The sequence below is a fragment of the Colobus angolensis genome, unplaced genomic scaffold (assembly GCF_000951035.1).
Source record: "Colobus angolensis palliatus isolate OR3802 unplaced genomic scaffold, Cang.pa_1.0 Scaffold149, whole genome shotgun sequence".
Lineage (NCBI taxonomy): Eukaryota > Metazoa > Chordata > Mammalia > Primates > Cercopithecidae > Colobus > Colobus angolensis.
In genome coordinates this window covers 2,518,539-2,533,882 of record NW_012114588.1, presented here as the reverse complement: position 1 = coordinate 2,533,882, position 15,344 = coordinate 2,518,539, and the positions used below count along the sequence as shown (strand labels likewise).

General features: G+C 44.1%; 1 protein-coding gene across 2 annotated transcripts in view; it reads left to right on the top strand.

Moving 5' to 3' along the window:
• MTOR (mechanistic target of rapamycin (serine/threonine kinase)) overlaps positions 1-15,344 on the top strand; it is a 152,242-nt gene that overhangs the window by 48,955 nt on the left and 87,943 nt on the right. For both annotated transcript variants that reach the window (XM_011935809.1, XM_011935808.1), the window contains exons 21-26: positions 1,798-1,965; positions 2,699-2,811; positions 3,133-3,295; positions 4,694-4,786; positions 6,140-6,286; positions 11,291-11,433. In XM_011935809.1, coding sequence (XP_011791199.1) covers positions 1,798-1,965; positions 2,699-2,811; positions 3,133-3,295; positions 4,694-4,786; positions 6,140-6,286; positions 11,291-11,433 — 827 coding nt within the window. The remainder of the gene's footprint in view (positions 1-1,797; positions 1,966-2,698; positions 2,812-3,132; positions 3,296-4,693; positions 4,787-6,139; positions 6,287-11,290; positions 11,434-15,344) is intronic.

Genomic DNA, 15,344 nt, shown 5'->3' with positions numbered 1-15,344 from the left:
CCCCCCAGATAGAGAAGGTGCAGCGGGGTCTCTTCCTTTGACTGTTGATTCTGAGCATTTTAATGAGCTCCCCCGAGCCTGGGAAGAAAATAGTCTTTGTGAACAGTGATCCAGCTGACATCCCTCGGCAGGCTGCCTCGCTTCTTTGAGGTAGAGAAGCCCCTGTGAGGAGCTGATGATAATGCAGCTGGGAGGCAGGTGGGCCTTCTCTAAAGAAGGCAGAGTGGGGTTCAAGTGAATGAACATCAGACAAACTCTGGAGGCTCTGAAATCTGTGGTGTTTCTTTGGCAACACTTTTAACCTAGAAAACACAGCTCTTTCAGAAAGAATACTTCTCTCCAAGTAGAGAGAAAGGAAGTTTTACCAGCATCTTCTAGTATGGTTTTTACTTTCTAAACCATTATGCTTTTTAAGATACCTTTTTAAATAAAAATACTATATCTCTCTATAAAGCCTTTCGTCTGAGGAATTATTGTTGTTTTTATGGACTTCTACTTTGAAATATTTAGAGGCTCCAAGAATATTAACATTCATGTGTTGCCATGCTTAGTAGGGTTTCTGTTATCATTAAATCTCCTACTCCAGAACTCTTTTTTTTTTTTTTTTGAGATGGAGTCTCACTCTTTCGCCCAGGCTGGAGTGCAGTGGCCAGATCTAAGCTCAACTGCAAGCTCCGCCCCCCAGGTTTACACCATTCTCCTGCCTCAGCCTCCCGAGTAGCTGGGACTACAGGCGCCTGCCACCTTGCCCGGCTAGTTTTTTGTGTTTTTTAGTAGAGACGGGGTTTCACCGTATTAGCCAGGATGGTCTCGATCTCCTGACCTTGTGATCCGCCCATCTCGGCCTCCCAAAGTGCTGGGATTACAGGCTTGAGCCACCGCGCCCGGCCCAGAACTCTTAAAGATGGTGATAGGCAGCTGTCTTTTTGAGTTGATTTGAAATAATAGCTTTTCCTGGAGTTAGAGGCCTGGACTAATTTGCTTTGCAACACTGAGGCAGGATCTGTGGCCAAGTGGCCAAGTTTTTATTTTAGTAACTTGTGTGGAAAATAACCATGTGGGTGTAGAAAGGGGCTCATTTTGTGACATTGTTCAGGCCTGATGGATAGATTTTTGGGAGGGGACAGATGTCAGATGCTATCTATTAATAGCAAAATCTAAATCCAGAAAAGCCAGGAAATCTTTGTAATCCTGGAGTCACTCTCTGATAGAGATCAGGTGATACCAAAGTAAGGTCCACGTCCACCCTGGACCACTTCAGAGCTTTTCGAGTGACTTAGTAATCTGTTCATTCTAGAATATTCCAGATGCTCTGATTGATAGATTCTGGGGATACAGAGATAGAGGTTTCTTGTCCTTAAGTAGCCTACAATCTAGAGGGAGGATGGCAAAGCAAAGGAAGTCTTAAAACTGCTATCGCTATCAAAGGGAGTGCGAAGAATCCAAGTGGATCGTGGAGAAGAAGAAAGTCTGCGTGGGAGAAGTGAGGCTAGAGCCAGGTCTAGAAAGACAGGGCGTAGCTGAGCAAGAAGTGGGATTCTAGGCAGAGGAAGCAGCATGAGCAAAGCCCAGAGGACTCAGGTAGCCTCCTGCATCTGGGGAAATGCAATTGAGTTTGTCCAGTATGGCTGCAACACAAGACACAAGAAGGGCCCAGTGGGAGGAGGGGAGTGAGGAGTTGATCTTGGCGCAGACCATGCTCACTACAGTTTTGCTTTTCTGGCCATCTCGATTCCTCGGTTCATATATCAGCAGAAAGGGACCGACTCAGCTCCTCTAACTTTTCTCTCTTTGTAGGAATTCTGGGTCATGAACACCTCAATTCAGAGCACGATCATTCTTCTCATTGAGCAAATTGTGGTAGCTCTTGGGGGTGAATTTAAGCTCTACCTGCCCCAGCTGATCCCACACATGTTGCGTGTCTTCATGCATGACAACAGCCCAGGCCGCATCGTCTCTATCAAGGTGAGTAGCCTATGTCATCTTCCAGAGAGATTTTCTGCTTCCCTCTGAATCCCTGGGTGATCAGCTAAAAGCTGAGACCTCGTTCTGAGTGACAGGTTGATGCCCACTCCATAAGACAGAATCCCAAGAATACTAATACCCAATGTGTGCAGTTTACAGAATGTCTATAATCCTCTCTTGATTATCCTTATGTCTTTCAATAGATTAATCTTGGCAAATGTTTTATCCCAGACTAATTTTCTTTATTATCCAGCAGCGGGTTCCTTATCAACTCAAATAAGCACAGAGAAAGCAAAGTAATATGTAAGGAAATAAGGCCGGGCGCGGTGGCTCAAGCCTGTAATCCCAGCACTTTGGGAGGCCGAGACGGGCGGATCACGAGGTCAGGAGATCGAGACCATCCTGGCTAACACGGTGAAACCCCGTCTCTACTAAAAAATACAAAAAACTAGCCGGGCGAGGTGGCGGGCACCTGTAGTCCCAGCTACTCGGGAGGCTGAGGCAGGAGAATGGCCTGGGTGAACCAGGGAGGCGGAGCTTGCAGTGAGCTGAGGTCCGGCCACTGCACTCCAGCCCGGGCGACAGAGCGAGACTCCGTCTCAAAAAAAAAAAATAAATAAAGGCTTTTCCCAGTCCCCTCAGAACTTTGAATTATCCATACCACCACCTGCTGCGTGTCCTTAGATACTTGGGACCTGACTATTCATCACCATGCTTTTGCTCCCTTTTGCAGTTATTGGCTGCAATCCAGCTGTTTGGCGCCAACCTGGATGACTACCTACATTTACTGCTGCCTCCTATTGTGAAGTTGTTTGATGCCCCTGAAGCTCCACTGCCATCTCGAAAGTGAGCACCTCCCCTTTCTGATTAGCAATCATTAAGCCTTTCATGTTTTGTTGAAAATGTTTGTTTCTTAAGTTCCCAGGCCATCTTTCTATTTTTTTGTTATTTCAACTCGCGTTATTTTAGTCTAGAAATATCCCAGGTTTATGGAAATCTTAACTGTCCCTATCCCATTGGAATAAATGTTGGATCCATGTCATCCAAAATACCTTAGAAGCCATACATTCCCATCCCTTTGGTGCTGATTGTTAAGCTCACCCTCAGTCACGTCTCTTCCTTGGAGATTGTATGTTAGCAGTTACTGTATGTTAGCCATTGTTGTAGGGCAGCGCTAGAGACTGTGGACCGCCTGACGGAGTCCCTGGATTTCACTGACTATGCCTCCCGGATCATTCACCCTATTGTTCGAACACTGGACCAGAGCCCAGAACTGCGCTCCACAGCCATGGACACGCTGTCTTCACTTGTTTTTCAACTAGGGAAGAAGGTAAGATGGGAGTCTGGACAGATAGGTGCTCTTCTGCCATAATTGGAAAGAAGACTGTCTGTGAGCCACTCATACTTTGTCTGATGCCAGCCACCATCAGAGAACATGGAATTACTTGCTTTTTTTTTTTCATGTGTTCAGCAAACATTTATTGAGCAACCTATGTGAGCTAAGTGCCATTCTGGGGATAACAGGGTAAAAAGAATAAAGTCCTTGCTCTCATAGAGCTTCCATCCTAATGAAGCAAAGCAAATGAACAGTTTGTTTCTTAAGAATGATGGGTTAAAGTGAAGTGCTCTTTATTTAGGGTAGACAGAGAAGACCTCTGATCAGTTGACAGTTAAGCAGAGACCTAGATAAAATAAAGGCTCAGTTGCAAAGAATTGGATGCAAGGAGAAGACATAGCAAGTGCTAAGGTTGAGGCAGCAGCTTGCTTAAAGAGTTCAGGGCACAGCAGGAGAGCAGTGTGACCTCAGAGGAGCGAGCAACGGGGAAGTGCTTGCAGTTAAGGTGACAGAGATAAGGCAGAATAGTAGAGACTAGATTTGTAGGCCTGTGGCTCTCAAAGTATAATTCCTGGACAAGCAATATCAGTATCTACATACCTGAGAACTTGTTAGAAATGCAGATTCTTGAGCTAGGCACAGTGACTCACACCCCTAATTCCAGCAATGTGGTATGCTGAGGCAAGAGGATTGCTTGAGATCAGGAGTTGGAGACCAGCTCCAGACGTAGCAAGACCCTGTCTCCACAAAAAAAAATTTTTTTAATTAGCCAGGCATAGGGACATGTGCCTGTAGTCCCAGCTACTCAGGAGGCTAAGGCAGAGGGATCACTTGAGCCCAGGAGTTCCAGACTGCAGTGACCCCCATAATTGTGCCATTGCACTCCAGCCTGGGCAACAGCAAGACCTCATTTTACCTGAGACCTGCTAAATCAGATGCTCTAACTGTGGAGCCCAGCAATCTCTGGTTTCATGAGCTGTCCAGGTGATTCTGATGCCCACTAAAATATGCAAATCACTATTGTGGGCCATTGTAAGTACTTCGGCTTTTACTCTGAGCAAGACTGGAAGTTTTTGGTGGACTTTGAACACAGGAAAAATAAGATCTGACTTAATATTTTTAAATGATAACTGTCAATGCCATGTGGGAAACTAGGCTGTGGGGGCAAGGGCAGAAGCAAAGATCTCTCAAGAGGCCACCATCATAAACCAGGGGATGAGGACTTAGACTAGGATTATGGCAGGAGATGGGAAGAAGGATTCTTCTGAATGTCACAGAGCTAGTCACAAACCCAGAAGAAATGGTCATAATGTAGTTGTGTAATATGTTTTCCTCTACTTTTTTCCACTCTCCAAAATGATAGTTTCTGATCTCTTCCCCCTCCTGTTTTAGTACCAAATTTTCATTCCAATGGTGAATAAAGTTCTGGTGCGACACCGAATCAATCATCAGCGCTATGATGTGCTCATCTGCAGAATTGTCAAGGTGAACTATACTTCCTTTCTGTTCTAAAGTCCCTGTTGTCTTTACTACTTGATATTCTTGTAATCTTGGTTATGGGAGTTTGTGTAGCTTTTTAGCTCTAAACTAGGGATTGGCAAACTTTTTTGCAGTTTTGTAGGCTATGTGGTCTCTTTTGCAACTCCTCAGCTCTGCCTCTACAGCCTGCGAGCAGCCACACACGATGTGTAAACAATGAGCCTGGCTGCATTCCACTAAAACTTTATTTATGGACACCTAAATTTGATTCTCTCAATTTCTATGTGTTGCAAAATATCAGTCTTCTTTTGATTTTTTTTACCCCCAACCATTTAAAAGTATAAAAACCCTTCTTAGCTCTTGGGCTGTATAAAAACAGGCAGGGGGCTTTGTGCAGTGGTTTATGCCTTGGGAGGCCAAGGCAGGTGGATCACTTGAGCCCAGGAGTTTGAGACCAGCCTGGGCAACATGGTAAAACTCCATCTGTACAAAAAATACAAAAAATTAGCTGGTCATGATGGCGGATACCTGTGGTCCCAGCTACTGAGGAGGCTGAAGTGGGAGGATCACCTGAGGCTTCTGTGAGCTGTGATTGCGCCAGTGCACTCCAGCCAGGGTGGCAGAATGAGACCGTATCTCAAAGTAGATTAAAGGCTAGGCACAGTGGCTCACGCCTGTAATCCCAGAACTCTGGGAGACTGAGGCAGGAGGATCACCTGAGGTCAGGAGTTCGAGACCAGCCTGGCCAACATGGCGAAACCCCATCTCCATTAAAAATACAAAAATTAGCCAGGCATGGTGGTGCGTACCTGTAGTCCCAACTACTCAGGAGGCTCAGGCAAGAGAATTGCTTGAATGCAGGAGACAGAGATCGCAGTGAGCTGAGATTGTGCCGCTGCACTCCAGCCTGGGAGACAGAGCTAGACTCTGTCTCAAAAAAATAAATAAATAATAGGTTAGATTAGATAGATAGGCAGGTAGGGAGTGGCACAAATAAATAAATGAATAGATAATTCTTTTTAAAAAGTTTTAAAAAGCCAGGGGATGAGGGCTGTTTGCTGCCTTTACTCCAAACACTTTTATCACTTTTCCCATTGCCGACAATTGTTTATCTTTGCTAGTTGCATGGTTGCTTGCTCGTACTACTAAGTCAGTGCTTGTCATTAACTAGGAGTGATTAGCAAAGACTGTCTACAGTTGGGGAGTCAGCCCATCTGTGGTTCATTTTGTCCATACATGCGACTTTTTACTTACTGAAATCCTGGCTCTACCAGGTCTGCACCTCCCAAAATAGGATATTTCCTAAACCAGAAGCATCCAGTAGAGTTGTAGGTGTTTCCTATAAATCTCTGGTTGCAGGGATACACACTTGCTGATGAAGAGGAGGATCCTTTGATTTACCAGCATCGAATGCTTAGGAGTGGCCAAGGGGATGCATTGGCTAGTGGACCAGTGGAAACAGGACCCATGAAGAAACTGCACGTCAGCACCATCAATCTCCAAAAGGTAAGTCCATTGTTTCAGGGGACTGGGAAAGGAGAGCTCTGCTCTTCCCACTTACTCAAAACTTTCAGCTGTTTAAACCAACCAAAAACCGGCCCAGGTGTTTTTTCCAGAAATCTAGATACCATGAACTTAGATCATTTTGTCTTTTTACAGGTGTCTGAATTGTAATTTTGTTTTGAATGGAGAAAAAGTAGAGAACGCAATGTCCTTTTGTGCTCCCTTGGAATATGAATGGTAGAACCTTTTGTTGCAAATACATTCTCATTTTTTATATTAAGGGAACAAAGCTAGTGAGCCCCCTAGTTGGCAGTGAGGCTGATGAAGGCGCTTTAAAACAGTGCTTTTCAAACTTCTCAAACTCATTGGGCTTACCAGTTGCTGGGAATCTTGTAAAAATGCTTATTCTGATGTTGGCAATCTGATTTGGGGCCTGATACTTTGCATTTCTGACAAGCTGCTAGCTAATGTGGTGGTGCAGGCCCATGGACCATACTTTGAGTAGTGAGGTTTTAGATCTTTCCAAGTGATTACTGAATTATCTCTGCTGGCCAAAGCCTAAGATATGATCAGCTTTTCACCATGTATACCTCCAGCCATCCACCTAAAAACAGGCAGTTTCAAAGCATCTCTAGTGAATCAGAGCAGAATAATCATAATTACCTCACCGACTTTTTTTTTTTTTTTTTTTTTTGAGACAGAGTCTCGCTCTTGTCACCCAGGCTTCTTGCCTCCATAGACCTGCTCATGCCTTCTCCTTTATGCCATTCTCCTGCCTCAGCCTGCCAAGTAGCTGGGACCAGAGGCGCCCGCCACCTCGCCCGGCTAGTGTTTTGTATTTTTTAGTAGAGACAGGGTTTCACCATATTAGCCAGGATGGTCTCCATCTCCTGACCTCATGATCCACCCGTCTCGGCCTCCCAAAGTGCTGGGATTACAGGCTTGAGCCACCGTGCCCGGCCTACTTTACCGACTTTTAAATAAATATACCACATCGAGTATTTTCCACATTTTGCATTAGTCCTTCATGTTTCTGGTGACTGTAAGCAACTTCCAGTTTCGATTTCAGTGTTATTTTTCATCTATTAGCCAGCCCACTCCATGTGCAGCAGCAGATAGAGGTGAAGAACTGGGCAAGATTGTCCCAGATGACTTGTTCACTTCTTTTGGCAAAGCACATGAAGATTTGAACACAGTTCTTTGTGCATGTGTGCGGGCTCACGCCCAGCTTTGGAACACTGGGGGTTTATTACTGTTGTTTCAGAGTCTTTACTCACAAGAACAGCCACAAGTGACTACTGCTAAGAAACGTTTGCTGGGTTAAGATGGAGGTAGTAAAATACTCCTTGGTCAGGAGTGATGCTGCTTTCCCTTTGGGGATTTTGTAACTGCTAATCTGAGACTTTAGGAGGAAGAAAAAGATTATCAATCACCTGGCATTCCCAGGCAGTCATTGAGTACACCCTACTGACACCTCACACTGGAGGGAGGGGCCAGGCAGGAGGCCAAATGTACATTTCCACCCAGATGTTTTCATCCTGACTAGGTTCAGAATGTCCTTCCAACCAGGCAGCCGTCCACCCTGCTTTAGAGCTTTGTTCTCTCTGTTTTAGGAAATTCCTCACTAATCTAGTTTGCTTCCAGGAAGTTTTGCTTTCTACCTAGACTTGGAAAAAATAAGCATAAATCTTGCCAGATAGACAAAAGAAAGACTCTTAATTTATCTCACCTGAGAAAGTAGATCAAGTTCAAAATTCTGGACAAAATCCTCTGCAGCTGCCTCTCAGATCTAGTTCATTGGAAAGTAAATTGTGAGAGCTGGGCGTGGTGGTCATGCCTGTAATCCCAGTAATTTGGCAGGCCAGAATCACTTGAAGAATCACTTGAAGCAGGAGTTTGAGACCAGCCTGAGCAACATAGGAAAACACCATCTCTGTAACAAAAATGAAAAATGAAAAAAATTAACTCCAATCTGGGCAACAGAATAAGACCCTGTCTCAAAAAAAAAAAAAAGGAATTGAAAAAAATTTAAAAATTAGCTGGGCAGAGTAGCACCTGCCTATAGTCCCAGCTACTTGGGAGACTGAGGCAGGAGGTTCACTTGAGCCCATGAGTTCCAGGGTGCAGTGAGCTATGATTGCACCACTGCACTCCAGCCGAGACGACAGAGCAAGATTCTCTTTAAAAAAAAAAAAAAAAAAAAAAGAGGAGGTAGGGGGCCAGGTGCAGTGGCTCATGCTTGTAATTCCAACACTTTGGGAAGCCAAGGCAGGAGGATTTCTCGAGCCCAAGAGTTCAAGACCAGCTGGGGCAACATGGCAAAATCCCCCTCTACAAAAAATACAAAAATTAGCTGGGCTTGGTGGTGCATGCCTGTTGTCCCAGCTACTCAGGAGGCTAAGGTGGGTGGATCTCTTGAGTCTGGGAGGTCAAGGCTGCAGTAAGCAGTGATCATACCACTTCACCTCTCCAGCACAGGCAACAGAGCAAGACCCTGTCTCACCAAAAAAAAAAAAAAAAAAAAAAAAAAAAGGCAGCAGAACTCACTGTTCAGAAGTAAATTGTGCCTCCTTATAGTCATGTAATAATAATTAGGGATTGGTATATTTATCAGTCTTAACCAACTTTCAGAGTAACAGTTTGCCACCTCAGTCACCATTTTATTGGTTATGATAATATAGGATTTATGTGATACAGAAAACAAAAACCATTTATATATACCTCTAGAACGCCTTCCAGAATTTTCAGCAGCTTTACTGTCTGTCTTATGATAATCTGTTTGGGCTTACCTTCACCATGAGTAAGTTGGCATTCTATGAACAGGCACCAGCATCGCCAGATGAGGTGATCAGCAGTGGGTGGATGGCAAGAGGAAGCAGCTCGTGTTTACACAGTTATAGAACCCAGAGAATTGAGAGGTGATAATGGTTTACAGAGCAGGAGGAAAGGGCCACTTGGGGGTCTTGGCCTAACCCAAAGAATTGAGAGATGATAATGTTTTACAGAGCAGGGGGAAAGAGCCACATGGGGGACTTGGCCTAGTTGATAAATTAAGCTATGATTTTTTGAAAACATATTTACTGCCATTTATCAAGTAATAGTAACAACTAACATTTATTGAGTGCTTTTCATGTGTCGAGCACTGTGGTGGAACACTTTATATTAACTCATTTAATCTTCATGTTAACCCCATGAGTTAGGTGCTGTCATTGCTGTCCCACTTTATAGATGTGGACTGTGAGGCACTGACGGGTTAATTTACCCAGTGTCAACTAGCGTCAATGGTGGAGCTGGGATTTGAGCTAGATAGCATGACTCCAGAGCCCACTCTCTTAACCACTGTGTTGAATTGTCTCTGCCTTACCCAGGCCCAACCATTTCGTTAGAGGGAAAAAGAAACTAGTAATACTTTCTTGGTTATGTCCAGCTTTCAACAATTGCTATATAATATAATACAGCTACACACAAACCCATCTTGTAGGGAAGAAGCCAGATATCTGTGGGCAGGAAAGGACTGGATGTTCCCATTTTGCTCAACAGAAAAAGGTCTAAAAGTCAAGTCAGGTCTTTGGTCTCTAGTCCCTTCTTCCTTCTCATTCAGGGGTTCTCATTGGGTGGTCAGTGGTATTATTTAGTTTGTGTCTTGTAATATTTCTACTTCGGTTTTTGACATAAAGTGATAGTTTGTTTAATTCTATTCATCAGTAACTCTTTAGAAGCAACAGCAGATCTCTAGTATATCCCAGGAAGGTGACGGTTGAGTCCTTGATGGTATGGCACATGGGATCTTTTCACTCACTGGACCACTTCACTAGTCCAAAGTTTGAGACCTTCTGCTCTGACTTACATGATTTCCCCCATTTAGGGAGGATTGATCTGTCCTGCTGGAAAAATCTTTGAAGAACGTATTTTAAAAGTTAGGGATTTAGTGTAGTTAGGGCTAGGCCAGTTCAAATAGGTGTCGTTTTGACAATAATAACAGTCATTTTTTGCTCATTTATTCCAGCTAAGTCATTTAGATACTTTATCCCTAGATGAGGCACTCTGAGGCTCAGCTGCAAAATACAAGTAATTTGTCCAGGATGTTAACAGCTGCTGAGTGGCAGAGCCAGGATCCCAGGAAGGTGTTTCTAACTTTAGAGAAATAGGCAAATAGTACTAACTTTGTGCCAAGCACTGTTATAAATTCATTACATTTATTAACTTAAAAACCCCAGGAAGCAGAAACCATAATCCTCATTTTACAAATGAGGAAACTGAGGCACAGAGGAGTTAAGTGACTTGCCAGAGATCAGAGAGCCAATTATGTCATAGAACTGGGATTTGAACTCAAGCCATCGAGTCGAGTGTGGCTGTTGCCCACTACACTGTACTGACATCTCCAAAACCTCAGCCTTTCCACCCACCTGCCTAAGCTGCCCCTGGTAGTAACTCTTGATGTCTGGAGAGTTCAGAGTTTTGAGAGAAGTTGGAGGGGATAGAGTAGAAATTAAATCTGTTCAACCCTTTTTTCTTGTTCTACCACAGTGCCATGTGCTTTGGGCTCACTGCTCACCTGGTTGCAACATGATTCACTATGGTGTAAACCTGAGCCTTTTCCCTCTTCTTGCGTGACTCTTCATTGTCAGATGACTTGGTATTCTAATGTCGAGGATGCAGCTCCCTTCATGCCCTGCTGGAGCCCATTAGGCTTTGTCGAATGCACCCAAGTGTGGCAGTCCCATGTATTCTGGTTCTGTAGAACTCTCTCCTTTGCTGTAGTCAGAGTCCAGCACAAAGAAGTTGTGAAACAGGCTTTTTCCACAGTGTGGTATGTTCCGGAGTTGCTGCTCTTGCTTTATGGCTTTTAATTAAATATTAGTCTTTTGTATTTGCACTCTAGGGAAATTTTTTCATGAAAGATGGACCTTATAAATCTAAAAGTGGAATAATCATTAAATAGATGAGGACTTTTTTCAATTGGCCCCTAAAGCTGATTGTTTTCCATTGTCACCTGTGGGATCACAGGCCTGGGGTGCTGCCAGGAGGGTCTCCAAAGATGACTGGCTGGAATGGCTGAGACGGCTGAGCCTGGAGCTGCTGAAGGACTCATCATCGCCCTCCCTGCGCTCCTGCTGGGCCCTGGCACAGGCCTACAACCCAATGGCCAGGTATAGTGTGTCAGGGCGGGTGGAGAAGATCAGCACATAGAAAATGATATACACAAATTAGTTTTTATTAGAAGTAATAATCAAGGGGCCGGTATTTTTAATTTTTCTAATTTTGTGGGATGCAAAGAAAGAAAAACACAAAGTCAACAAGCTCATACTGTAGCATCTATCTTAACCTTGCTAGTAGACCACAAATTCCTTTTTCTAGTACCTTTACGTCTAACATTTTAATTACAAAGTTACTTATAACTCTAAAAGCAATTGTGTAATAGTTGAATGTAACCTATTTCCAGTAACAATGGTATTCTAATTATTGCTGTTTGTTACAAATATGACAGGAAAAAAAATGGTCTGAAACAATAAAAGTTATTTATTTTACTCCTGAATCTGCAATTTGGGAGGACTTTTGGGACAGCTTGCCTCTGCTCCACATGGTGTCAGTGGAGATGGTTTGACTGGGGCAGGATGGAGGATCCGCATTCAAGGCTGGCTTGTGTGTCTGGCAAAGTGCAGGTGACTCTCGACTAGGGACCCAGCTCTGGCTGGGGGCCTTGGTTCCTCTCCATGGGTTGCTTGGGCCATCTCACAGAAGGTGACTGGCTTCAGGAGTGAATGTCCCAAGAGAACGAGGTAGTGGAAGAGCATGGTGTTTTTATGGCCTAAGTCATAAAGAGGCTTGGAAGTCATGAAGAGTCACTTTTGCCTGACTCTGTTGCTCAAGGCAGCCACGAAGGTGCACTCAGGCTCAAGGGAAGAAGACATGGACACCCACCTCTTGATAGAGGAGAAGTAATATTCTCACAGAGTGTATGGAACAGGAGCCACTGTTGCAGACATCTTTGGAAAATACAATTTGCCAGAATTTTTTTTTTCTTTTTTTGAGACAGTCTTGTTCTATTCCTCAGGCTAGAGTACAGTGGCACAATTGTGGCTCACTGCAACCTCTGCCTCCTGGTTCAAGCGATTCTCCTGCCTCAGCCTCCCAAGTAGCTGGGATTACAGGCGTGTACCACTGCGCCTAGCTAAGTTTTGTATTTTTAGTAGAGATGGTGTTTCGCCATGTTGGCCAGGCTGGTCTTGAACTCCTGGCCTCAAGTGATCTGCTCACCTTGGCCTTTCAAAGTGCTGGGATTATAGGCGTGAGTCAGTTGGCTAAAATTTTTTTTATTGATACATAATAGATGTACGTATATTTTCAAAGTACATGTGATATTTCGATACATTCATGTAATGTGTAATAAGCAAATCAGGATAATTGGGATATTCATCACTTTAGACGTTTATCTTTTTTTGTTGTTGTTTGGTTTTTTTGTTTTCATGTTTGTTTTTGTTTTTGAGATGGAGTCTTGCTCTATCACTCAGGCTGGAATACAGTGGCACGATTGTGGCTCACTGCAACCTCTGCCTCCCGGGTTCAAGCAGTTCTCCTGCCTCAGCCTCCCAAGTAGCTGGGACTACAGGCGTCCGCCACCATGCCTGGCTAATTTTTGTAATTTTAGTAGAGATGGAGTTTCACCATGTTGACCAGGCTGGCCTTGAACTCCTGACCTCAAGTGATCTACCCGCCTTGGCCTCCTGGAGTGCTGGGATTACAGGCATGACCCACTGTGCCCCGCCTGGTTTTTCGTTTTTGTTTTTGAAACAGCATCTCTGCTGCCCGGGCTGGAGTACAGTGGCACAGTCTCGGCTCACTGCAGCCTCAACCTCCTGGGCTCAAAGTGATCCTCCACATCAGCCTCCTGAGGAGCTGGGACTGCAGACATGCACCAGGCCCAGCTAATTTTATTTTTTGTAGAGACGAGATCTCTCTGTGTTGCCCAGGCTGATCTCAAACTCCTGAACTCGAGCAGTCATCCTGCCTCAGCCTCCCAAAGTGCTGTGATTTATAGGCATGAGTCATCACCATTTTTTTTTTTAATTTTTAAAATTTTTTATAGATTTTGGGGTACAAGTGCAGATTTGTCACATGGATATGTTGCATAGTGGTGAAGTCTGGGCTTTTAGTAGGACCATCACCTGAATAATAGTGTACGTCGTACCCATCAGGTAATTTCTCATCCCTCAATCCTGCCAAAAAATATATTGTTTTAAATAGTAAATCTTTTTTTTTTTTTTTTTTGAGATGGAGTGTTGCTCTGTTGCCCAGGCTGGAATGCAGTGGCACGATCTCGGCTTGCCACAACCTCTGCCTCTTGGGTTCAAGCCATTCTCCTGCCTCAGCCTCCCAAGTGGCTGGGATTACAGGTGTGTGCCACCACACCCAGCCAAATTTTTGTACTTTTAGTAGAGACAGGGTTTCACCATGTTAGCCAGGATGGTGTCGATCTCCTGACTTTGCGATCCGCCCACCTCAGCCTCCCAAAGTGCTGGGATTACAGGCATGAGCCACTGTGCCCGGCCTAAATAGTAAATCTTAAACAGCCATGCAGTCTGCGCATGGTGGCTCCTGCCTGTAATCTCAGCACTCTGGGAGAATCACTTGAGGCCAAGAGTTCAAGACCTGCCTGGGCAACCTAGCGAGACTCTATCTCTACAAAAATAAAAAATTAGCCAAGCGTGGTGGCATGCACCTGTAATCCTAGCTACTCAGGAGGCTGAGATGGGAGGATTGGGGGGATTGCTTGAGCCCAGGAGTTTGGAGGCTGCAGAGAGCCACAGTCATGCCACTGCTTTCCAGCCTGGATGGCAGAGCAAGACTGCATCTCAAAAAAAATTTTTTTTTGGTTTATAAAACTTTTAATGCATGTGAAAGATTTATGATATAATGTAAGTAAATAAAATGGAATGCAAAGTTGAAAATTAAATGTAAATAGGATAAAGATTAGAAAGTAATATAGCCACGGTTATCTCTAGGGAAGGCTTAAGGAGTGATTATTTTCTTTTTTATTCTCTTCCTTATTTTTTAGATGTTTCTACATTGGACATTAATTATTTATAATGAGGCATAAAATGGTGATTTAATTAATAAGCAGCCCTTTGCATTGGCAAGAAGCAGAAAGCAAGGCGTTTCACTTCATTTTTGTCAGCACAGCTGGTTTGCTGTTATGATGTATATTTAGCAGTAGTGATGGCCCCTGAGACTGTTGGTTTGATGCCATGATTTTCTTCCTCTAATTTCTTTCAAGTATTTTTTAATGCTTTAAAATAGTTTCTAGGACTTCCCTGTTTCTATAGTGTGGAGATATCATATGCTCAGCCGATGTTTTTATTATTCCTCTTTTCGCCCAGGTCACCTCTGAGCGCAGTGTTATCCACAAGAGGCTGTGATACCCACATAATGTTTTATCCCCTTAGTCCCAAGTACGTTCATTCAGGATCCAGTGTGGCCTCTGACCTAGATCAGGAAAACTTTTTTTATGTCTTTAGAGATGAAAGTCTTGCTTATTTCCCTGGCTGGTCTTGAACTGCTAATCTCAAGAGATCCTCCTGCCTCAGTCTCCCAAGTTGCCTGGATGACCAGTGACTGTAATTACCTGGCTCCGAAAACTTATTTTTAAATTTATAACAGACTTTTTTTGGTCTTCATTTTATCCTTTGGATTTCAAATTTTGTTTTTTCTATCAAATTACAAAATTATACGCATTGGTCTGACTTACCCTGTTAATATGTAACAGAAAATAGGTATAGGCTGGGCGCAGTGGCTAACGCCTATAATCCAGCACTTTGGGAGGCCCGGGTGGGTGGATCACGAGGTCAGGAGATCGAGACCATCCTGGCTAACCCGGTGAAACCCTGCCTATACTAAAAATACAAAAATATTAGCCAGGCGTGGTGGCGGGCACCTGTAGTCCCAGCTGCTGGGGAGGCTGAGGCAGGAGAATGGCGTGAACCCAGGAGGCAGAGCTTGCAGTGAGCTGAGATCGCGCCACTGCACTCCAGCCCGGGAGACACAGCAAGACTCCGTCTCAAAA